Source organism: Diceros bicornis, chromosome 5, assembly GCF_020826845.1.
Source record: "Diceros bicornis minor isolate mBicDic1 chromosome 5, mDicBic1.mat.cur, whole genome shotgun sequence".
Taxonomy (NCBI): Eukaryota; Metazoa; Chordata; class Mammalia; order Perissodactyla; family Rhinocerotidae; genus Diceros; species Diceros bicornis.
In genome coordinates, this window is record NC_080744.1 from 41009351 (window position 1) to 41033348 (window position 23998).

The 23998-nt window shown below is 48.3% G+C and overlaps 1 protein-coding gene across 1 annotated transcript; it reads right to left on the reverse strand.

The window, feature by feature from the left end:
• Positions 1 to 19: 19 nt before the first annotated feature.
• STRC (stereocilin) lies at positions 20 to 15607 on the reverse strand (the record flags this gene model as incomplete). Its single annotated transcript, XM_058541446.1, has 28 exons — positions 20 to 276; positions 475 to 622; positions 719 to 816; positions 1077 to 1225; positions 1417 to 1559; positions 1954 to 2109; positions 2738 to 2907; positions 3582 to 3738; positions 3950 to 4040; positions 4240 to 4436; positions 4838 to 4973; positions 6546 to 6658; positions 6772 to 6895; positions 7698 to 7756; positions 8061 to 8189; positions 8663 to 8728; positions 8890 to 9057; positions 9240 to 9278; positions 9538 to 9720; positions 10075 to 10207; positions 10465 to 10580; positions 10709 to 10895; positions 11091 to 11257; positions 11429 to 11539; positions 11637 to 11699; positions 12695 to 13949; positions 14701 to 14725; positions 14815 to 15607. Coding segments are annotated over 28 exons (5265 nt in total), but the record flags the coding sequence as incomplete, so codon positions are not given.
• Between the last annotated feature and the right edge of the window lie 8391 nt (positions 15608 to 23998).

Here is a 23998-nt window from a genome sequence, read left to right on the forward strand (position 1 = left end):
GGAGAGAGACTCCAGATATGGCACGCCAGGAACACTGATTCTCAGGTAGGTGGAAAGCATTAGCATTTTATGCATATTCCTCATCAGCTTCCTGAGGATAATTAGGATGCACTTCCATTTGCACTTTATTCATTATTACTTAAAGTTTCTTTCCCAACAATCTTTCTTTTTAACTGTAGAGACAGGCTCATAGCAGGTTGCCAAGGAAGCAGATGGTCAACGCTAGGGCCCAGGAGTGTTGTGACCAGTCTTGGAGGCCCCAGCCTGTGCTTCGACCTATAATGATACAGAGAATGGAAAGAATATCATAACTCTGCTCCTCAAGAGCCACTGATACTTGGAAACTATCTGCCTGTAGACCCCTTCACTCCAGGGATCTCCCTGAGTGGGTTCTATGAACCAGACCAGCACCAAGTTAGGGGTCAGATTCTGGGTCAGGATTTGGAGGGTCAAGCTGTGCAGTTGGGAACTCACCCTGCTGTTCCAGGCTCTCCTTCCCCTCATGCTGGGCCCATGCAACTGCTCGTCGCTGCTCAGGACTCAGAAAGGCCATTTGCTCAGGAGTGACAGCCACAGCCTGAACACTGGTGAGACTAGATAGCTGGGTGGGGCTGAACACCACCTGGGGGTGGGGGCAGGAATTGGTGCATCCCTTGTAGCCCCCATTGGGCCCTGGTTCTCTTGTGGTTACTCCAGACCCCAGTCCATCAATACTCACAGCAAATTTAGGAGCTGGGATGACAGAAATAGCAAGAGGGGTGAGGCCCTGGATCTGTTCCCGTAGCAGTGCTGAAAGAGCAAGGTCTGGGATCCCAGCTGTTGAAGCAAGTAGGATGGGCATCCAAACATTGTCTTATACTGGTCTTCTTCTTTCTCTTCAAACCTACAGAACTTCTCCTCCAACTACTCCCAAAGTACCCTAACATAGACCTTCTCCAACACATCTCCAACCTCCTACCTAAACGCCTTCTCAGACTCCCACCTTAAGAATTCCAGAGCAGTCCTCCACCCAGTCCACCCGTGGTGTGGAAACCAACCCCTGACAACTAGCACCAGCAGTGGCCCAGCCTCCCTACCTGCTATTGTGCCAATTTCAGTGAAAATCTCAGGCCCCCAGTTACTGACTGGGCCAAAACCACCAGGCAGCACAAGGAGTTGGGCCAGAACCTCCAGTTGCTCCTCAGAGCACTGGAGATGCAGGTTGCCCAAGAAGAGAGCTGCTTGGCTGTGGAAGAGTGGGAAGGAAGGGAGAAGGATTCAACCATGGTGACAGGGTCTGTGGTCATGATACAGGGGTAGAGATGACTTCAAGTGGGGTTCTTTCCTTTGTGGGACCACTCCTTCATGAACCTTCCCTCCCCAGTGAGCCCACCTTTACCTCAGCACCACCACCCACACAACCCCTCCACAGGTGACCTAAACTCCCAACTGCTGATATGCTGTAGCTCCTCTGGTCGCAGTCCACAGAGTGTGTAACCCAGTGCAGTCAGGTGAAGGAAGTCCAGGTGGCTCACATGCCGGCCACTCTGCCGCAGGAAACTGGAGACCACAACTCGGAGCTGGGGTGACAGTGATAAAGAGAGAAGCACAGGATAAAGAGAGAAGTCATGGTTGAATTCATGGATGAGGAAGTGACAAGTGACTGGATTATATTGTTTTATTATTATAGACCTGAAGATCCAATAGCCATGGGGTAAGCTGAGGATCCCAAAAAGAGAAGGACAGAAAAAGAAGAGGCCTCAGGGAAAAGAGACAGGAGGGAGTATGATGTGTCCAGGGCCTCAGAGTGAATAAATCAGAGTTCCTAAGGCCGCTAGTCTGGGGTATTAAGAAAAGATAGAAAGAATAGGCAGGCAGGGTCACAAGAGAAAATTCCTTGGGCTTTAGATGGCCAGAGGCCTGGATATGTGGGATGGATAATTGGAAGGTGGTAGGGAGGAGATAAGGTGTTACCTGGACGGAGCTCCAGCCATCTATCTGCCCCAGGGTGCTCAGCACTCCCCAGTCCACCAAGATCAGCTCCTGAAGTTCCCGCTCTCCTAGACCTCTTAAGAGCCGATCCAGCTGCAGGATCTGCTCAGGACGGAATCCCTGGGGAGGGCCCCACAACTAGGAGAAAGAGAGGAACAATGTGAATGGAAAAAGCACTGGACTAGGAGTCAGAATGCTGGGTCTTAGTCTTGCCTCTGACCTTAGCTGTGTAACTCTAGGCAAATCACTCGCCTTCTCTGGGTCTTTAGTTTCTCCAACTGTAAAATGAGAGTTGGACTAAGGTTCCTCTGACTAAGGTGTTTTTGAAAGACTCTAGAGTCTCAAGAGGGAAGAACAGCAGACTCTAGCCTACGAGTTCTAAACTTTTATGAGCATCAGACTCACTCACTTAACAGGGGTGCCTGTTAAAATGCAGATGCCCAGACCTCATCCTCAGAGATTCTTCTTCAGTGAGTCTAGCATGGGACCCTGGCATCAGCATTTTAAAAACCTGCTCCCCAGATGATTTTGATACACACTAAAGTTTAGTACCTACTGCTCTAGGCCCTCTACTCATTGCACCAACTTCCTTTCCTCAGTATTCATCCCCTCTGACTTCCTCCTCTGGATCCAAACCCCCTAATTCTTTTATCTCCTATTTCCCCCACCTATAACCCAGCTATCCATTCCCTTGTGTCTCACACCACCCAACCAGCTTCCTCGTGTTTTTCCACCTCCAACCCCAATTGGCCTCTTCATGCCTAACCTGTTTTGCCTTGCCCATCGCTGCCTGTAGTTTCTCAGGCCCAAGTCCTGGGTCTCCTGCAAATAGTGCCAAGCAGTCCTCAAAGTCTGATAGCTCCATCCCTGCAATCTGGGTTGCAGACCAGGCTGCTGGGAATGTCCCTCGTATGTCTGCACAATTTGGCACAGGTTCTGAAGGGGAAAGGCAGGGGCAGGGGGTCAGTGTTGCATTAAAATATGCCCAGAGAGCATAGATGTATATATAGATATAATATATATTACATATAGATGCAGTAAGCCCTCCAAACTTTGGAAGACAGGGAAATGTGGGAAGAATGGGTCAAGGAATCACTATAGTGTGAGATTTCTAGGACCCGAAGGATATGAGAACAAGTGACTGGAGAGGACAAGTCCCTCATTGTATAGATGGAAGACTGAGGGAGTTACCCAGGGATTTGATGACAGAGCTAGATTAGAAGCCAGGTCCCTAGCCCCACAGTGTCTCCTTCCTACATCCTAAGCATCTTCCCAGCAGACAGCTGCACACTTAGCCAAGCCTAGAGCTGTCAACTATTAACAGGGATAAGAAAGCAGGAAAAGAGGAGTCCTAGGCTAAAAATGTAAGAGGTTATAAATTCCAAGAGCCGTAGAACCCTAGAACTAGAAGAGACCTTGATAAGGTCTCTTGACAGGGGTCCCTCTAATCCCTGTGCTATATAGATTAGAAAACCCAAGCCCAGAGAGCAGAAGGTGTGCAAATCTGCTCAAAGGACACAACACACCTAGAGCCCAGACTTTCTGACTTCATTGTTGGATACTCTCTCCTTTACATCATGCTAGATGTATGAGTATTTAGGTAGTTTCACCTGGGAGATCCTCTGCAGCAGGCCGCACAACCCCAGCTACCAGGGCTGCTTTCTTGGAAGCGAGCTGTGGCCCCCCACACAGCTGTCCGACTCTGCTCTGCTCCCAGCTCTGCTGCTTCTCTAGGAGCCGCTCCAGGGTCTCTGGGCCCAAGGCCTCCTATGTGAGAAGGTAAAGGGAGGGTGGGGAGACTTGGGCAGGTCAGGGCCAGCTGCTGCAGCTGTAATTCCAAAGTCTTGTCTCTTTTTAGCAGTCTCTCTCAGATTCAGGCTTCACCTCCTTTGCCCTCAACCTCCTTGGCCTTAGCTCCCCAGAACCAGCTCAGCAGTCCCCTCTCTGCTCTTACTCCCTCCCTGTTCCTTCACCTCACCCTGGGGATCAAGGAAATAGCCTCAGTAGGTAGAGTGAATACTAGGCGTCCAGCTTGCTCTACTTCATCCTGGCTCCACAACTCTGGTTTCCTGGGGGACAGGAAGGAGATCAGGGGCTGAGATGCTGAGGGAACTGTGAGGAAAAGGAAGGGGAAAAGAGGACACACTAGGACTGGGGACTCAGGGCTCCAAGGGACTTCAAGCATATTGAATGGGCTGCCACTGATGATGGTGATTGAGAGGATGGGTATAGGGTAAGGTAGAATCTGAAGTTCCCAAAGGGCCATACCCAAGAACAGGCTCCTGTGACAGCAGCCATCCCAGCTCTGTGGCAAATGGCTCTCCTAGGCAGAAGCCCTGCAGCTGACTGAGATGGGCCAGCAGGATCTGTAGGGGGACCCGTCGGGTGCTCTCTATCCCCAGGAATCCAATCAAGGGGCCCAATGTCTCCAGCACTTCCCTTGAGACTGTTGTCTCCTTTGGAGCCTGGAGAGGGGCATCAGGCCTTGGGACAATGCAGGAGACCAGACTCTTTGATCAAGACACCAAGACCTTTGACCTTCCCTCCCTCCAGCTCCCAACTCAAGACCCTATGATGCCCACTACCACTGTTCGCTTTCTTAAACAATGAGTCCAGATAGCAGCAGGCAGAAAGACTGGGAAGTGGAATCCAAGGGATTTCTTGGACTCCAAGGGATGTGGACAAGAAACATGAAGGAGGTTATCAAGGAATAGAACCCAGAGGAAGATCTAGGGGCTAGGACCTTGTAGACAAGAACCTGTTTGGCAGCAAAAGTGTGGGATTGGGCCTAGAAGACAAAGAGCATTATCTGAGGGGTAAGAATTGCCCAGGAGGCAGCTCTGAGTTTGGTATAGTGGACTCTTACCAAGTTTTGTAGTGCCCTCTCTGCCAGGGCTGCCCGGTGGAGTGGGGTCAGTGCTAGCAGCTGCTCTGGAGCTCCTCGTACCAGCTCCACCACCAACATAATAGATTCATTGGATAGTCTGTCCATCAACCGAACCCTATAGCAATTTGACAACAGGGGCACTGGAAACTGAGCCAACTTGAGAAGGGACTACAGAATGTCACATTACCCAGACAGGAGGTAACACCAGACCAAACCCTGCAGCCCTGGACAAAAACTGATATTAAACAGCCCCAGATTGAGTTCCCACCATATTGCTTGAAGGGAGAGAACAAAGCAAGTGACATAGTTCTAGTCTTCCTGAAAAGAAATGACAAACAATCCTACCCCATCTAATGGAATCAAAAGCCCCAAATATTAAGTATCATGAAAATTTTTCGCTGTTTTATACATTAAAAACTAAGGTTCACAGAGATCCGATGGTGGGGTCTTACTCCCAATTTTCCACAGTGCCACCCTTCCTCTACTTGTTGTGAAGAGGTCCTCCCTCATTTGTATAGCACTCTACAATTCACAAAGTTCTTTTAGGTGTTATCTCATTTGATCCTTATGACAAAATCTTGGGATAAGATAGGTATTTTTCTTATCCCTCTTTCACAAATGAGGAACTCAGGTCTGCCAACTCATGGCCCAGGATCTTTCACCTCATCCAGGTCCTTTGGATTCTAAATTATCTCCAAGAACCAATAAATTTAAACAGATTTGAATGGCATTAAAAAAAAAAAAAAGGCCCTTTAGCCCAGAAATCGGAAGTGACATCCTGTACTCTATCTAGGGTTGCCAACTCTGGAACTGGGCCAAGTAGTACAAGAGCCAAAATCTGTGGAAAGGCCTATAAAAATGTAAGGATGGAGTCAACTGTTTTTACCATCACCTCATCCCCAGGAAGACTAACACCAGCCTTTTCCTACTCTGACTTACAGTTCAGATGGCAATGGGATAGGGATGGGAGTAAAACGGGAAAAGAAGCCTATGAGTGAGATACTCATTAAGAAGCTCTGGGTTAGGGGGAGCCTTAGGTTCATCTAGTCTTCTCTCTCCACAACTCATACTTGAATCTGCTCTACAACATTCCTGCCATGGGATCATCCAGCATAGGCTTGAATAGCTTCAATGGCTGGGAACTCAATACCTCAGTTTTCCTTATATTGCACAAAAATCTGATTTTCATTCATCGGTCCTAGTCATGGCCCAATGGGGCCATTCAGAAACATGCCGATGTATTTTCTATTTGATAGCCCCTGGGGTATTTGAAAACATTTATCATTCTCTTTATCTACTCCTCTGAAGACACTGAGAGCACAGTGCCTTAAGAAGACTAAAATCCTCTAGGGCTGAATTGGACTCATTCATTTCAGATATTCTATATCTACCCTCTACCCTCATTGCAGAAATTCTATCTCTATTAATGTGGCCCAGGTTATATTAAGAGTGCTTGGCAGGTCACATCATAGTATGAACACCCTCAGCTTTCCTACGCTGGGACTATGTTCTGGGAGCCAGTCAATACATAGAGCAACTTTGAATGGAATCATCTGCTTTGGGCTATAACTGATGTCAAGAAGCCACTAGACAGAAAACCACCACCTCTAGGGCGTTGCCTAAGTGCAGATCTTCTATCCCAGGTTGAGCCTTCTGAACATCCAGTATCTCCAGTCATAGCACTTACGGTAAGTCCAAGAGTAGCTTGGTGTCCAACCCACTCAGTCCTGGCCCCAGAGTTGCCAGCTCTGGCTCTGGCATTGTCATCCTCCGCTGTAGCTCCGCCCAGATACAGGCCCTCTGTGGGACAGAGTGGGGAAGCAGGATCAGGACAGAGCTGAGCATGGGGGCTGGGTTCTGTACCCAGGGTCCCTGCCTCCCTGCTCCGACTAATGCCCAAGCACCCCTCTCACCAGGCTCCCTCGAACCCCAGTGGGCAGTTGATAGATCATGTGCACCACTTCAAGAAAGTCTGCCATCAAGTTGATCTGCTGCAGAAACTCACAGGACATGCCCCCTGCCAGGGTGCCCAGAACCCTGTGGGTGTGCGAGTGGGTAGATGCTCATTCAACACATGCCACAGCCTGTCTTTTCCTTGATATCAACATTCTAAACACAAGTACAGATGTTTGTTCATGGTAATTTACAGTTCAAGAAATGTTTTTCCATAGATGTTCTCATTGGCTCCCCACAACATCATTGCTGTTTATCAGAGAAGAAAATAAAGATTTACAGAGGTCAAGTAACACTCCCAACATCATTCTACTAGAAAGGTGGTAAACTGAGTCTGGAGCCATGTCTTCAGATTCTGAAGCCCATGATTCTTTCACTGTGGGTGGAGGTAAGGTGATACTTACTTACTCCTGTTTGGCCAGTGGCTCTGAAGTCACTTTGGATTTAACTAATAACAGCAAATGTCTATTGGGAGCTTACACTGGGTCAGGCACTGTGTTAAGTACCTTATATGCCTTATCTCATTTCATCTTCATAACAAATACCTATGAGGTTGGTACCATTTTAATTCCTTTTCTACAGAAGAAAAAACTGAAGTATAGAGAGGTTAAATAATTTGCCCAAGATCACAAATAGGTGACAGGGCTGGGATCTGAACCCGGGTCTTCTGAATCCCTTAGATCCAGTCAGGATAGGTGTGGTGCAAAGGGCAGGAGGGTAAGTGGAGGAGGAACCAGGAGAACGCCCACAGGTTGGTATGGGCATCATTCATCCTTGTATCCTCCATTGCATATCACATGGTGCCTGGCACACTACCATGGAGCACATGGTAAGTGCTCAAAAATGTTAGTTGAATTAAACTCACTGCTCAACATAAGTTACTCACTGCAGATTCCTGAAGGTAAGGTTGGTGGGCACCTGCATCTTCTTCCAGAGAAACTGTGCCTACAAGAGAGAGAAAGAACAGCCGCTTCCCAGCAGACATATTGCCCAAGGACCTAAGACGCCTTGGACAGTTCTGCCTCTCTACCCTGTGGGTCCCACCAGCCTCCTACTCTCCCAAATGCCCACTCCTCTCTCAGAGAGAGAGAGAGAAATGGTGGAATATGGAGGAGGGAAAAAGAAAAGGCAAAGCAAGTCACGTTATAAGGGATTCTAGGGATAAGGAGCCCAATGGGGGCTGAGGGATGGGTAAAGGAGATGGGACATATTGAAAGAGGGGAGTTCTGGGGTAAATGGGGAGAATTACCTGCTGCTCAGACCAGGGCAGCTCCCGGTAGCGCCTTCGGTCAGCCAGAAGAGCCACAGAGTCCAGTTGTAGCAGCTTTAGTGGGAGCAGGGGAAGCAGGCAGTCTGGCCAGGTGGTGGGGATGGGCCGCTGGTGGGGATGGTGTGGCAGTGTAGTGATAGATGAGAGGGTCTGGACGCAGCCCTCAGAGAAGAAGGAGAACCATGGGGGCAGGAAGGGACCAAAGCTAGGATAAGGGTGGAATGGCTACTATAGCAATGCACATCTGAGAGCCCTCACATTAAAGGCAGTTGTGGTCAAGTGTTGCTGCTATTTAGGCACCTGAGATAGATCTCTTAGCCTCTCTGAGCCTTGGTCTCTTTATCTGAAAGCGGGGTAGTTGGCCTGGAAGATTTCTCAGACCCTCTGGCTTTGACATTCTAGGACAGTGTGGGTCATGCTGTCCTGCATCTGGAACTGGGGAGAGCTGCCAATGTCTTGGTAGGCACAGAGCTATCCTGAACTCGCAGGGCCACTGCAGGAGGAGTGTGTGAGGCAGCACCAGCCATGTGAAACTGCCCTGGGACATGGAGAGGAGTTAAGTCAGGAGATCCCACACGTACCTGACCAGGGATACACACAGCTGCACCGGCACCTGTTGTACCCATGTTTTTAACTCCATTTTTCACCTGCATGAGAATTGGCAATTTGTGCGTGTGTGTGTGTGTGTGTGTGTGTGTTTAAGGAAGTGGGGAGGTTTGGGAGGCCCTCCCTGGCCACAGGGAAGATGCCTCCCTCCCAACCAGAGCCCACATCCCTGATTGTCTCATCCTTCCTGCTACTCTCATACCCGAAAGGTCTGCAGCAGTGCTGCGGTCTGGCAGGCTGAGAGGCGTGACAGTTCAGGGGCCAGGCAGGAACAGGCCCCAACCAGAACTCGCCTAGGGATAGCCTGGAGTGTCTGGGAGCTGAGGCCTGGCAGCAGAGGGTGCAAGAAGCAGAGTTCCTCCAGGGACAGCTGGGAAGCAAGAGAGACAAGAGGCCTGAAGAAGAGCGGCAGGGTGGTGGGGAAGACAATAATCACAGTACAGCAAGGCAGCAGGTAAGAGGGGACCTGAGAGGGAAGAAGGGGCAGATACAGGAACCAGGGAAAGGGGGCCGGAGACTTCTGGAGGATCTTGAAAAGTTGCTGCTACTCACGTCGTGCCTAGGGAGGAGCCGATCAAGCAGTAGGACAGCCTAGGGTGGGATGAGACAGGAAATGACAGCTCTCAGATCCCTAGGGCCTGCCCTGCAAAACTTCCAGCTCCCTCTCTACCACCCCCAGTGACCAGCCTGGCTCTGGGCTCTTCTTGATCTGAGGAAGGGGGATGAGGAAATCCTCCTCGGGAGAGAGGAAAAGGAGACTTCAGGGGGGCTGATGGTATCCCTGAATGTAATTCTCTTGGCTGGGGTCCCAGGGGGTGGAGGGTGGAGGCAAGGAGTGAGAGAGGCCCACCTGGGCAGGTGTGACACTGGTTCCCTGCAGGGCAGGAAGCATGGCTCTGAGCTGGGGCTCTGAGAGTTCCTGCAGGAAGCGGAGACCCAGCTGAGGGAAGAGAGGGGCCCAGACCCGCAGCTCCCGGGGACTCAGCACAGCTCCTCCAGATGAACGCAACACCCCCAGAAGTTCATATGCCACCTATGACCAAAGAAGGTTTGGGACTGGAGAGGAAAGGCAGGTGAACCTTAAACCTCCTCCCTAATCCCACATCTGGATTTCCCAGGGCCTGGGCTAGGGCTTGGAACCAAGGATGGGACAGGTATAGATTAGGTTCAAGATGTCAAAGGGTATGTTTGGGGTGTCATAGACTAGATGGGGTAGGGTCAGGAAGAGGAGGTAACAGATAAGAATGACCATGGAGTAAGTAATGGAGGTGGTAGAGGTGGGGGGAGGGGTGGGACCATTGTGCTCAAGCTTGGTTGAGATGACTGGGCAAGTCACACAGACCCAGGGAAAGCCTGGAGTCTTATAGGCCTGTGCCAAGGGGCTCACCCGTCCTTGTGGGCTGAGGGTCCCATTGGCCGCACATTCCAGCAGCCCCTGTTCTACCGGCCCCATTGGATTATTCAAGGGTACCAGGCTCTGCAGCTCCTCAGGGCTCAGGAAACAGGCGAGGGGGCCCAGCCTGAGGAGGGCATGAAGCTGGCCTTCATGTGGTCACTGAGGCTAGTACTAAGGCAGGGACCATATGGGTACATGGAGTAGGCACTCTGACTTAGGAAATGTGAGCACCATAGATAGGCCTCTCTCCTGGAGCCCTATACTGCCTGGGGCCACTGCTTAGTCTCTTGCCCCTACCTTCCTAGGACCCCAACCCACCATGGCAGCTGTACATGTCTCTCCCCCACTCTGGCCTTGATCAATGATCCCACAAACACTCACCTGCGCACGTGCTCCTCTCCATCCTGGACACTCTGGTTTACCAGGCTGCGCAGCACATGTCGGGCATGCCCTGGCCCAAGACCTGCTGCTGGCCAGCTATCTTCCAGGGCCTGGATCTGAGATGGGGGGGGTCAGCTCATGTTGGGGTTACTGTGGGACGCTTGCTGGGAGGGGCTAATGCCACTGACTCCTGTCCCACCTAGCAGAAGATGGGCTAGTCAAGTGAAGAGAATCATTCTCATACCTGGTGAGGGCTGAGCTGCAGAAAGTTCTCCAGAGGGAGGTGGGGGAGCAGGGGCAGCACTGCCCACAGCAGCTCCTGGGGCCAGGCAGGTACTTCCCCAAACAGCTCAGGGGCCAGCAGTCGCCTTGCCAGAGCCTCCTTCTGTTCAGGTCTCATTCCTGGGCTGTAATCCCGGATGGCAGCCAGGCTGGGGAGAGCAATGGGTCTTAACTCTTGGCCCTGTTCCAAACTGTTGTCCCCTGCCTCTCTGCAGCCCTGCTGTCATAGACAGGAAGGAGACTCTCCTAGTTTTAATAAAGGCAAGCTCAGGAAGGGACTGCTTTAGGCAGGTGGGGTTGGCCTGACCCTGACAGAATCAGGAGGAGTGGTGCGAGGTCCTTACACGCTGTCGTTAGCCAACAAGGATGGTGGGAAGCGCATCAGGTCAGAGACAGCCAAGAAGGGGATGAGTGGTGACAGGTCAATGAAGAGCTGGGAGGTGAGGCGTGGGTACCGCTGGAGCAGCAAGGCTGTCAGGCGACCCAGGGCCTGTTCCTCAGATGGTGGTACCTGTGGGAGCACAGGAAGGGATGCTGGCTCTGGAGATGCTCAGTATCCTTGCCATCTCCTCTCTCGAGTTCCTCCTTCCACTGGGGCAAGCCCCCTGCACACCAGGTTCCAGGTGCTCTTGATTCCTAGATTTCCTCCTCCACCCATGTTCCCCTTTCCCTCTACGCCCACCTGCAGCTGGGCCCAGGAACGGTGCATGAGCGTCAGAAAGCCTTGAGCAGCCTCCCTCTCCGCTGAAAGCACCAGCTGCTGGAGATTTTCCGGTGGCATGTGCAGGTATGCCTGAGAGTAGGAAGTCATGGTAGGTATGGCCTCACTGGGCAGGGACCTCAGGCCACAGCTGTCACCCAGTCCACCCATGTGCCCCTCCATCTGTTACCTGCACTAGAATCTGCAGGACCCAAACACTCTTCTCTCTCTGGAGCAGATCCCATAGCACAGGCTAGTGGGGAGACAGACAAGATGCCAGAAGAGCTGTCTCCTCCGTCCCTCCTGCAGCTTCCCTAGGCACTCCAACTCCACTTGTTAGGATGCTTCTCCTTCATCTGAAGCTACTATGTGTGTCTTCTCAGAGAGTAAACTCCTTTAGGTCAGGGACCATGTGTTTAACTTCTCTTATATCTTTCCCATGCCAGATCCATAGTTGGCTAAATAAATACTTGTAGATCTGAACCAAATTACTATGAGTCTGTCTAATTCCATTTCATTTGTCCCAGGGTTTGAGAAAGGAGGCCCCTAACATGGAAAAAGGAATCTTTATATACCCTACAGAACCTAGCAAAGGGCCTTACACATAACAGGCCTGAATAATGGTGAAAGAATAAATGATGGTATTCACATATTCTAGCCCCTTCACTCTATAGAGAAGAAACTGAAGCCCAGAAAAGCTAAATTAAATGACTTTCCTAAGACCATGCTAATTTGTGGCATAGTTGAACCTAGAACTCAAGTCTTCTGGTTTATAGTCACCCTGAATTTTTCTCACTTCTGCCTTATCTTCCTATATTTTGCCAGCCTCCATTTCTTACTCTCTAGGCACAGAATTAGAGCCCTCTAACTTGATCCCTTTCCTTTCTGGAGCAGAAAGGCGGGGAGTCAAAGAGTCAGAAAAAATAATGAGATAAGATTTATTATATATTTATGTATCATGCACAATGCTAAGCCCACAGCACGTATCATCTCATATAATCTTTCCAGCCACCCTAAAAGAGTGACACCATTATTGTCTCCCACTTATAGATGAGAAAAATATTGCTCAGAGAGGTTAAATAATTTGTCCAAGATTCATCATAGAACTAAGATGTGAACCCAAGCCTGTTTGACTTCAGAGCTGTGTGCTTAGACCACTGCAGTATACTACTGCCCTTCAGTATTAGAAAATTCTCCTGCAGGCCCTTCCCCCTGTTCCGGAAGCTTTCAGCTTGACAGATCACTCACACTGAAGCAGGCCAGCAGCTCCATCTTGCTTATACCAGAGCTAGGGCTGGCAGTGGGTTCAAAGCCCGGTAGGGTTGGCTGCTCCTCCTGTGCCAGGTACTCCCCGACCGTCCGTAGCACGCTGCGCCGGCCCTCTGGGCTGAAGGCATCCCAGAAGGAGCAGTTGTCTGGGAGACTGGAGAGCATCAGGGCCTGACCCAGCATCCCCTGGGCCTCAGTCCCTCCAGCCCCTGGACCCAGCAGGAAGGTCAGCAGGCGCAGAAGATAGTGTAGGCGTGTGGGGTGGGTGAGGGCTGGCACAGAGGACTGACAGCGTGGCAGTTGGGATAGCATGCCAAGCAAGAAGGGGCCCGGGGTCAAGCAGAGTGGGGAGGGTCCCAGTGGTGGCAGAGAGGGCAGAAGAGGGCCCAATACCCCCTCTAGGAAGCAAGTGTCATTGCCCCCACGACTGATCCTGCACTGGCCTGCTAGCCAGGGCCAGGAGGGCACCAGGGCCTTATACATGGTGTCATTGGTACAGACCATCATCAGGAAGCTGCCCCCATCTGGGCAGCGTTCCCCACAAGGTCCAACGTGGCAGGGTGGGGAGACAGTGACATCTGGGGTGGGCCCCTGGCATACATGCTGAACCCAAGCCTGATTGCTAGGGGGCACAGCCTGTAGACTTGCCTCCCCACACAGCCGCTCAGCCCACAGAGTCTCGTTCTCCAAGAAGCAGCCCCAGAAGATCTCTGGGGTGAGGGGAACAGGGGGCAGGCCTTCAGGGCAGCTGGTGGGAGGTGGGAGCAGGCCAGCACAGAGCCGCTTTACCAGGCGGCGGATGGGGCCAGACAGGGCTGAAAAGGAGAGGTTGCTACAGATTGCCTCCAAGAACTGATCAGGAAACTGGTCATGGCAAGCCTGTAGCCAGCCTTGGGCACCTGGTGCCCATGAGACTGCATACCACACAGCTGTCTGGCAGATGGCAGCGGTGCTGGGAGGGGGCTGCAGGGTGGCAGGCTTGGCGTGCTGGCAGAGCAATTGGATGGAGAAGTTAGAAATGCTGTAGGGTGCTGCTGGGCCTGAGTGGTTCTCGCAGAGGGCCTCCAGAGAGATGGCTCGCCGTTGGCGAGGGCTGATGTGGCCTGAGGGCTGGGAAGCCCTGGGCAGAGGCACACCTGTGCTCAGGCAGTGGAGGAGGGCAGGGGGTGGGGGTGGAGATCCAGACAGAAAGCCCAGCGCCTGGACATCCCAGGAAAGGTTGTGCCGGATGCCCCTGGGTGCAGAGGGGGGAGCAGGCAGGATCTGGTCAGTTTACATTTCCTCCAATTGAAGATTCTGACCCTGGCCCAGAGCCCTGCAGGGGGTTGGGTGGCAAGCATGGGCCTTTCCAAAAGTGAGGTCCCTGGGAGTATATGTATTACTGGTTTAAGTACTAGGATAGGGGAAAAGGGAGAGAGATCTGTCCTGCCAAGGCACAAAATCACCCAGGAGCAGCCCAACTGGAGTCCCTTCTGTCCACCAGGCCCCTTTCTTCTTCCTTTCTTTGTATGCCTTTAGGCAGCTTAAACACAGTCTTCAGTTGGCCTTATATCAGGAAATCTGCCCAGCAACTGAATGTGTCTAACTGCTCTGGCTCTGTTGTACTGAAATAGTAAGGAGTGGAGGAATCCAGTCTTGTCCTTTCTTTCCATGCCCCAACTTATTAGCTAACATTTATTAAGCACTATGTGCCAGGCACAGTTCTATGTGGTTTACACATACAGTATCAACTCATTTAATCCCTTACAACAACTGTGCAAAAGCTAATATTATCCATACTTCACACGTGGGGAAACTGAAGCACAGAATGAGAATGTAACTTGCCCAAAGTCACATGGCTAGAAAGAGGTAGAGCTGGGACACCAACCCAGACAGTTATACTCTAAAACCACTAAGCCACACTCCTCCCATCAGCTTGCTCTTCTGTTCTGGAGGCTGATAACATCCCAGGCCCAATCCCTCAGAACTCCTCTCCTGTTACTTACCATAAGAGCAGCTGCTGAAGGTTGCCTAGGGAGGAAAGAGTAAGGAAGAGGACTACCCGAATCTCACCACTTCTTGCCCTGCCACAGCCCAGTCCCGGACCTGGCAGCACTCACCTCCCTGGCACTGCCCATTGGCATCAGGCTCTGGTTGCCCCAGAATGGAAAAGACCTCATCCTGCAGGGAGTCAGTGATACGGAGCAGCCCCTCCTGGAAGGCAGCATAGAGGGGGGCCCCCACTGTGCGCAGCAGACCTCCCCAAAGGGCCTCCTCAGAGCCCAGCTCCCCCAATGGGGTAAGCAAACCCAAGAGACCCTGCAAAAAGTGGGGGACTGGCTCCCTCCCATAGATGCCTGTGGCATTGGTGGAGTCCATACTGGGCTGCACCTGCACCAAGGCCTGCCAGCGTGTGCCCTCTAACAACAGCAGCAAAGGCGGCAACCAGTCAGCAGCCAGGACACAGTCAGAGGGCCCATCACGGGTGCATGGGGGCCGAGTAGGGGTAGGGGGCCCCCTGGGAACTAAGGCTCCCAGCAGCACCTCTGCAAGTCCACCCAGCACCCCTGCCTGGTGCCCCAGGAAGTCCCGGGGCGTCTGCTCCTGTCCCAGCAGTGCCAGCACATCCCTTAGCAGCCCTAGCATTGGCTCCCAGTCCGGGCTGCCTCTCAGTGTCACTAGGAAATCGTGGAGCCGGAGGGCAGGGGGCTGGAGAGGTGGCGGCTCTCCCACTGGTCCCTCCCCCATTCTCCCAGGCTCAAAGGAAGAAGAAATGTTGGCCAGGAATGCAGAGAACTGTGAGCGGCTGAGGGATCCCTGGGGAGCCTGGTCCAGAGTAGAGAGCAATGATTTCAGGAGGGAGAGACCAGGGTCCAGGGACTGAGGCCCAGTAAGGACCAGAGTCACTGTAAGGAGAAAAACGGGAGGTCACTAAAGGGGAAGAGCCTAGAACCCAAACGCAGCCCTGCCCCAGAGCCCAGTCCTGGCCTGGATCTAAAGATGTGGTGAAGGGGATAGTGTGTTAAGTCCCTTTCATCAGCCTACAGTAAGCCTTGGCCCGCTGTCTTAACCCTTGTTTTCTCCCTTAGCTCCAGTCTCTGCTCCTCTTCCTTGCCGCTTTATCTTTTATCTAACCAGTTAATGTCCGCACTCTTAAGTCTCTTTCCAGCAACCATCCCCTTCGTCCCCAGCCCTGCTCACTGTTCCTCTCACCTGCACAGGACAGCAGCAGCAACAGGGGCCAGAGGCTCAGAGCCATGTTTCCAGGTGAGTGCTGGTACTAGAGGTGAGTTCTGGTTATTCTCACCTTGTGTGGGATAGCCAGGTGAGAGCAGGGCCCTGCAGGCAGTTTGAGTCTCCACTGACACCGTAGTGTGGTCTTTCAGGAAACAATATCTGTAACCTGACAGCAGGTTTGCCACCTGAGCCACTGAATACCTGATCCTTTGGCTTTGGAGAAAGGTGTGCTTCTGTGAGAGGGATGAATGATAGGGGGTCCCAGGGGGTCCTTGGAGGAACCGAAGGAGATAGCTTCAGTTAGGAGCCAGGATGCAGACAGGAGCAGTCAGATATGGAGATGGAGAACTGGAGAACCAGGGTGTAATCTAGGGGCTCTGCAGAAAAATACAAAGTGTTTTTGTTTAAAGGAGCTAAAAAGCAAGTAGGATTTGAGGGAATCAAGAAAGAAACGGGGCCCAGAAGAGAGGAACTGGGCAGCCAGGTATAAACAGAGAATAGAAATGAAGACAAAGGTCTGGTCCAAGGATGGAGCTTTCAGGAAGAGGAGAGCTGTTTTTGATTCAGTACCCAGAACCACAAAATGTTAAGAGCTGGACACGACTTCAGAGATCACATAGACCAAACCTCTCATCTTATGGATAAGGAAATAGACACAAAGAGGTGTGACTTGCTCCTTAGGACATCCAAATGTTTGGGTTTGCCTCCTGGCTCTCTTCCTGTGGCCTAGGTGAAAGCCCTACAGAAAATTCTCAGCTGAGAAAAGAGATAAACCAGATTAAATCACTGTGCAAGAGGGCTACTCCCCATATGCACACATACATGCACATATATATATATATACATATACACAGAGAGACAGAGAGAGAGAGAGAGAGAGAGAAGAGAACTGCTCATAGATCAGAGAGACCCCATTCAAAATAATCTGGTCTGGTCAAGGTGAGAAGTCTTTTCTGCCCCCCATTTATATATTCCCAAAGGCCTTTACCCGACACCAGTTCTAAACAGTAATTCAACACTGAGGCTCCACTTAAACCTTTATTCTGTCCCTCTTTCCTTAGAACCATTCTCTATTCTATCCCCTAAACCCATATGTTCAAATCCATTATTAAAGCACTTCTGCCCTAGAAGGCTCACTTAGGATCATAGAATTTTAGAGCTGGAAGGGACCTGAGGAATCCTCTGGTAAAAACTTCTTATTTTATAAATGAGGAAATTGAAGCCTAAAGACATAGAGTGACTTGGCCCAGGCCACAAAAGGAGTTGAGGGCAGTGCTAGGATTTTCCAAGGCGAGTCAAAAGTTGGGACCAGTGAAATGATCTATTGCAACCCTTTACCAATATTTTCCCTTTGCCATCAAAGGTACTATATCTAGTCTGAGCAGAGAAGAGAAGCAGAGGAAGAATATGGCCTGGGTTCCCAAAGTTTTCTAGCTCCTGGTTCCAGCCCATCCTGCAATCCACATGAATTTCTGCCCTTGGTTCTATACCAACCCTCTTATAATAAATTCCCTTTTTTTTTTTTTTTTGCTAATAGGGTAGCAAAAAATGAGATGGCCTGGGTTCAAATCCTGGCTCCAATATTTACTAGCTGTGTGTCCTGAGCAGTTTCTAAACCTCTCTGTGTCACAGTGTTCTTTTCTGTAGAAAGGAGAAATACTAGTATAGAGTTCTTTTTTTTTTTTTAAAGATTTATTTATTTATTTTTTCCCCCCAAAGCCCCAGTAGATAGTTGTATGTCATAGCTGCACATCCTTCTAGTTGCTGCACGTGGGACACAGCCTCAGCATGGCTGAGGTGCATTGGTGCGCGCCCGGGATCCGAACCCAGGCTGCCAGCATCGGAGCGTGTGCACTTAACCGCTAAGCCACGGGGCCGGCCCTAGTATAGAGTTCTTGTGAGTATTAAATTAGATAATGTATTTAAAGTACTTAGCACAGTGTCTAGCATTCATTCAACAAACAGTAAACACCTATCATGTGTCAGGCAGTGGCACAGAATAAACATTCGCTAAATGTTACTACTATTATTAGACTAGCTCAATATGAACTCTTTTATTTGAAACTAAAGAGTCCTAATTAATATAGAAATTGTTACCAAGAAGTAGTGTCTTGAGTGAAAGACCCTTAGAACAAGTATGGAACTAGCTGAGTCAAGCAGAGAGGAGAACAATAATGACTCTCTCAACCCAAGATGGGGAATTCTTGGCAATCCACAGGATGATGTAGCAAGCAGTTGGTTAAGCAATACTGATGTGCCAAGGATTCAGGCTGTGAGCCAACTGAGGGTGAAGTGCTTAGGGTTTATAGCAAATATATGAGGCTATTCGATAAAAGCAGGTTACTGCTTATAGTTTGGTAAAGTTCAACAAGAGTGAGACAAGTTCTAATCTACGGATGATCAAATGGAGAGAGAGAAAAACAGAACCAACAAACTGAAATTACAGGGGTCCAAAACAAGAAATTAATCATGTGTCTTGCTAAAGTGAAATAGATAAGATTGGTGGGATGATTGGAAAGCTCTTTGATCTGGCATTTGGAATGGAGTTACCTGGGAGGAGCCAAAGGAGTTGAGAAATCTGAAACATCCTCACTCCCCCAAACCCCTCATAGGGTACTCTCTGTCTGAAAAGAACAGATGCCTCCCTTTGTAAAGTACAATTATTTTCCTTTTTGGGTTTGCTTTTGTAACTGAAATACATATTGCTCACTAGATATCCAAGCATTTCCCACATTTCCCAGGTTTCTTGCAGTTAGGTGGGGCCAGATTAGTTCTGGCCAATGGATGGTGAATGACCAAAGAATTTAACAGCTAGTGGATGACCCTCCAGCCATCCCTTCCCTGTTGGAGTAACATAGAAACTGCATGTTGAGATGGCAGTGTCACAGGCCAAGTAGTCTGAAGCTCCAAATTATCATACAGCATTTACAGTCGATTCTCATTATTTGTGAGTTTTGTATTTGTGAATTTGCCTACTCACCAAAATTCATTTGTGACCCCAAAATCAATACTTGATGGTGGTCTAATGGTTAAGATTTGGTGCTGTCACCGCTGCAACAAATTGTTTCCCTGTCAGGAAACCACACCACCCATCTGTCGGTTGTCATACTGTGGCAGCTGCATGTTGCTGTGATGCTGAAAGCTATGCCACCAGTATTTCAAATACCAGCAGGGTCACCCATGGTGGACGGGTTTCAGTTGAGCTTCCAGACTAAGACAGACTAGGAAGAAGGAACTGGCCACTCACTTCCAAAAAAGTTGGCCATGAAAACCCTATGAATAGGGCCGGCCCCGTGGCTTAGCGGTTAAGTGCGTGCACTCCGCTGCTGGCGGCCCAGGTTCGGAACCCCAGGCGCGCACCGACACACCGCTTCTCCGGCCACGCTGAGGCCGCGTCCCACATACAGCAACTAGAAGGATGTGCAGCTATGACATACAACTATCTACTGGGGCTTTGGGGGGAAAAAAATAAATAAATAAAATCTTAAAAATAATAAATAAAAAATAAAATAAAATAAAATGGCCCCCCAAGCTTAGTGCTGAAGTGCTTTCTAGTATTCCTAAGTGCAGGAAGGCTGTGATGTGCCTTAGAAAGAAAATATGTGTGTTAGATAAACTTCATTCAAGCATGAGTTATAGTGCTGTTTACAGAGAGCTCAATGCTAATGAGTCAACAACATGTATTAAATAAGGTGTCTTTAAACAGAAACACCTTACATAAAACACAAAACATAAACAAGGTTATCTGGCCATTGGTTGATGAAAATGTTGTGACGGAAGCTTGCAGGAACCTAACCCTTATTCCCTCTAGGAGCAAGAGTTCAGTGTTTGCTAATTCAGTGTTTGCAGCAATTTTATAGAACATAACTACCGTGAATAACAAGAATCAACAGTCGTTGCCTTGACCAGTTGTTCCCAATCAGTATTGGAATCTTCCTGAGTGAGAAATAAACCTTTCTTGTGTTAAACCACTGAGGTTTCAGGGTTAATTTGTTCTTGCAGTAGAGCTTTTGACTCTCCAGGTTAAGACATTTTAAAATTATGTTTATATTTTGATATTAGGTCCCTGAAGTCTAGGTCCCCAGTCTATCATTTATTAGTTCTATGCTCAGGGAAAATTTCTGTAATTCACCCCTCTGTAGAATGGAGATAATATTACCCATTTATCCAATTATATTTATTCCCTTGTATTACAAAGTGCCTATGATGTGCCAGGCACTGGTTTAGATCCACTAAATGTAGCTACTACTATGATTAGACTGGCTCAAAATGAATTCTTTTTTTTTGCTACTAAAAGAATCTTAATCAATACAAAAATTGGTACAAGAAGCACTGTCTTAAGTGAAATATCTTCAGAAAAAATATGGAACAGTTGAGTTAAGTAGGGAGGAGATCACTGAGGACTCTCCCAACCCAGGGAAATTGCTTGGCAGTCCTCATTGGGATTAAAAGAGGAAGAAAAGGTTTGAAGGAACAGTAATGAGTTCAGTTTTGGACACAGTATAAATGAAGTGCCTGAGGATAGAAAACTGAATATTTTCCCCTGGAGTTTCTAAGAGAAGTCTAAGCTGAAAATGGAATTGGAAATCCTTAGATATAGATAGTAGTTAAAACCATAAAAGTGGATGAAACTAGTTAGAAAGTTTGCAGAGTATGAAGCAAAAATCGCTGAGGAACACATATTTAAAGCTTGAAAAGATGGCTAGCAACAAAAGTGGAGGTGATGCAATCCAAAGGAACACCTGAAGAAAGTGGTGTTGGTCAATGGTCAAAATAATCTGTGATGGTTTTGAACTTTGTCAGTTTAGCTAAACCTTTCCCTGTATGGTTTCATATTATTGTTGGCCAACAAGACAAGGTGGTGTGAGATTTGGGAAGAGGAAATGAAGCAATGAAGACCTCTAGTTAGTGGTGTTGAGGGATAGACACAGAGGTTGAGGGGAGGAGGTCCAGTTTGTCCTCACTGAAGACAGGATGAAAAATAGGGAGATAAGTCAGTCAAATAAGTATTCTTTTTTGGTCCTACAGAGGCTTTTGTGGGGTCATATGCTACTCAGAGGAATCCACCTAGTCTTCAATACAGAAACATAAGTATCATCTTACCTTGGACTAGACTATAAGCTCTTGAGCAGAGACTACACTCTGTTATACCCCAAGTGCCTAACACAGTTACTGACACATAGTATTAAACAACGGATTTATTAAATAAATTCATTCCACCCCACACATTCCTGGCCCATATTATAGGGGCTAAGAACTCTACCATGGTGATAAGTTTGCCGCTTCCACTCAAAGACTTAAAATGTTCACCCCAGAGAAGGGACAATTCTTTGCAAAAGAACTCCAATTAATAATTGTAGGAAGGTGCTGGCCCAGTGGTGTAGTGGTTAAGTTCATGTGATCTGCTTTGGCAGCCCAGGGTTCATGGGTTCGGATTCTGGGCGCGGACCTACACCCTGCTTATCAAGCCATGCTGCGGCAGGCGTCCCACATATAAAGTAGAGGAAGATGGGCACAGATGTTAGCCCAGGGCCAATCTTCCTCAGCAAAAAGAGGAGGATTGGCAACAGATGTTAGCTTAGGGCTAATCTTCCTCACCAAAAAAAAAAAAAAGTTATCATATTAATACAGTAGGTAGAAGCTGTACTGTCATAAATACATTTCTCTTTCCTTCTTGCATTATTTTTATATATTTTATGCTATAATAAAACAAATATTAACTTTTTTGCTTCCAACTGGGAACATACTGGTTTAAGTTCCAGTATGGTATTTGAAGATAAAAGTAATAATTGGAGATCAAAGGGGAAAACTGTGTTCCAAAATAAAAGCTTAATACAAACCTTATGTGAAAAAAATTTAAATTTAATTATATCACAACAATATCTAAATCCTAACTTCACTTCCAAAATGCTCCTGAGGAACTCTTGAGTTATCTGGCATAGAGTTTGAATCTCTTCCTTGACTTAAGAATAGTGGTGAAAGCTATAGGAAGGATACTCAGTCAGGGCAAGGATAAAAAGGAAGTTGGAGGAGTAATGGAGTCATTGCCAGTGGACTTGATCTTAGACCTTAGAATATCTGTATTTAGTCATAAAAGGTTTTGTTTTTTTGTTTTTTAATAATTTTATTTATTTATTTCTTCCCCCAAAGCCCCAGTAGATAGTTGTATGTCATAGCTGCACATCCTTCCATTTGCTGTATGTGGGACGCGGTCCCAACATGGCCGGAGAAGCAGCGCGTCGGTGCGCGCCCGGGAGCCGAACCCGGGCCGCCAGCAGCAGAGCGCGCGCACTTAACCGCCAAGCCACGGGACCGGCCCTTGTTTTTGTTTTTGAGCAGCTATTATTACATGGCTCTGGGCTGCTGGAAAGATAATTTGGGGGGAAAAATGAGAGGAGTAAAATCACTGTCTTCATGGAAGTTATTTATTACTTGGTGATCTTATGAGGAACAAGTTAGGATGGCAGGGATTTCTGTCTTGTTTGTTCATTGATGTATCCCAATGCCTAGAAGAGTGTCTAGAACATAGGAACTCAACAAACATTTATTGAATAAACTTCCATTCCAGTAGCATTGAAACCAGATCATTTTCATTAAGGAGGGAGTTAAAGAACCACGCAGCATGCATAGACCATTCATTTGAGAAGGTCAGCTATAGAAAGCCAGGAGGGGATCAATCATCAAATACCTATAAAGCATTTTGAAACTTTAATGTGCATATGTAACACCTGATTCAATAGGCCCTGAGGATGGGATTCTGTGCGTGTAACAAGTTACCAGGTGAATCTAATTCTGCTTGTCCTCAGACCACACTTTGAGCAAAGCTACTCAAAGAACATCTACTTTGTAGATAGCATATGTAAGATTTATTAAATAATGCTTCCTTACTCTGTTTTATTATGTTTATTGTATTCTGATTGCCAGGTTCAATGAATGCTCCAATACAGATCTTACTGGACCATTCCTTTCTTGAAATTATATCTTGGCTCTAGGCACATTACTCTGGAACGATTATCCTCCTGTCTCTTCAGCTCTTCTCTTTCAGGCTTCTTTGCTGGCTGCTCCTCCTCCTCCTCCTATCCCTTAAATGTTCCTATTTCCCAGGTGTCTGCCTCCAGCCTTCTTTTCTTCTATTTGTACTTAATGGAAATCCTTTGTTATCTCTAATTCTACCTGATTCCTTTGAGGTTTCTAGGTATATAATTGTGTCTAAAAATAGTATTTTTAGTTCTTTCCAAATATTTATGCCATATTTCTTTTTTTTTAATAATTTTATTTATTTATTTTTCCCCCAAAGCCCCAGTAGATAGTTGTATGTCATAGTTGCACATCCTTCTAGTTGCTGTATGTGGGATGCAGCCTCAGCACGTCTGGAGAAGCGGTGCGTCAGTGCGCGCCCGGGATCCGAACCCGGGCCGCCAGCAGCGGAGCGCGCGCACTTAACCGCTAAGCCACGGGGCCAGCCCTATGCCATATTTCTTATGATAGGATTTTTAATACATTATATGAGATTTATTTTTAAAACATTTTTGTTTTGTTCCTCATTTTGTGAGGAATAACTAAAATGCTTTTCCTTGAAATATAATCTTGGTTCTTGGTTGTAGATAATCTTTACTTATTTCATTTTAAAAATTGAGACATAACTCACATAACATAAAATTCACCATTCTAAAGTGCATAACTCAGTGTTTTTTATGTTAAGCACTCAATAAACGATAGAATTTTTAATAACAAACATTTCTAAAGACTTGAGTCCCCAACAATGGAGTGGGATTCTTTCTAGATAATGAATCCCCAGTAACTAGAAACCTTAAGCATCAGCTGGATAATGCCCCTTTCAGTGATTTTTTTTTTTTTTTTAAGATTTTATTTATTTACTTTCCTCCCAAAGCCCCAGTAGATAGTTGTATGCCATAGTTGCACATCCTTCTAGTTGCTGTATGTGGGACACGGCCCCAGCATGGCCGGAGAAGCGGTGTGTCGGCGCGTGCCCGGGATCCGAACCCGGGCCGCCAGCAGCGGAGCGCACACACCCAACGGCTAAGCCACGGGGCTGGCCCATCAGTG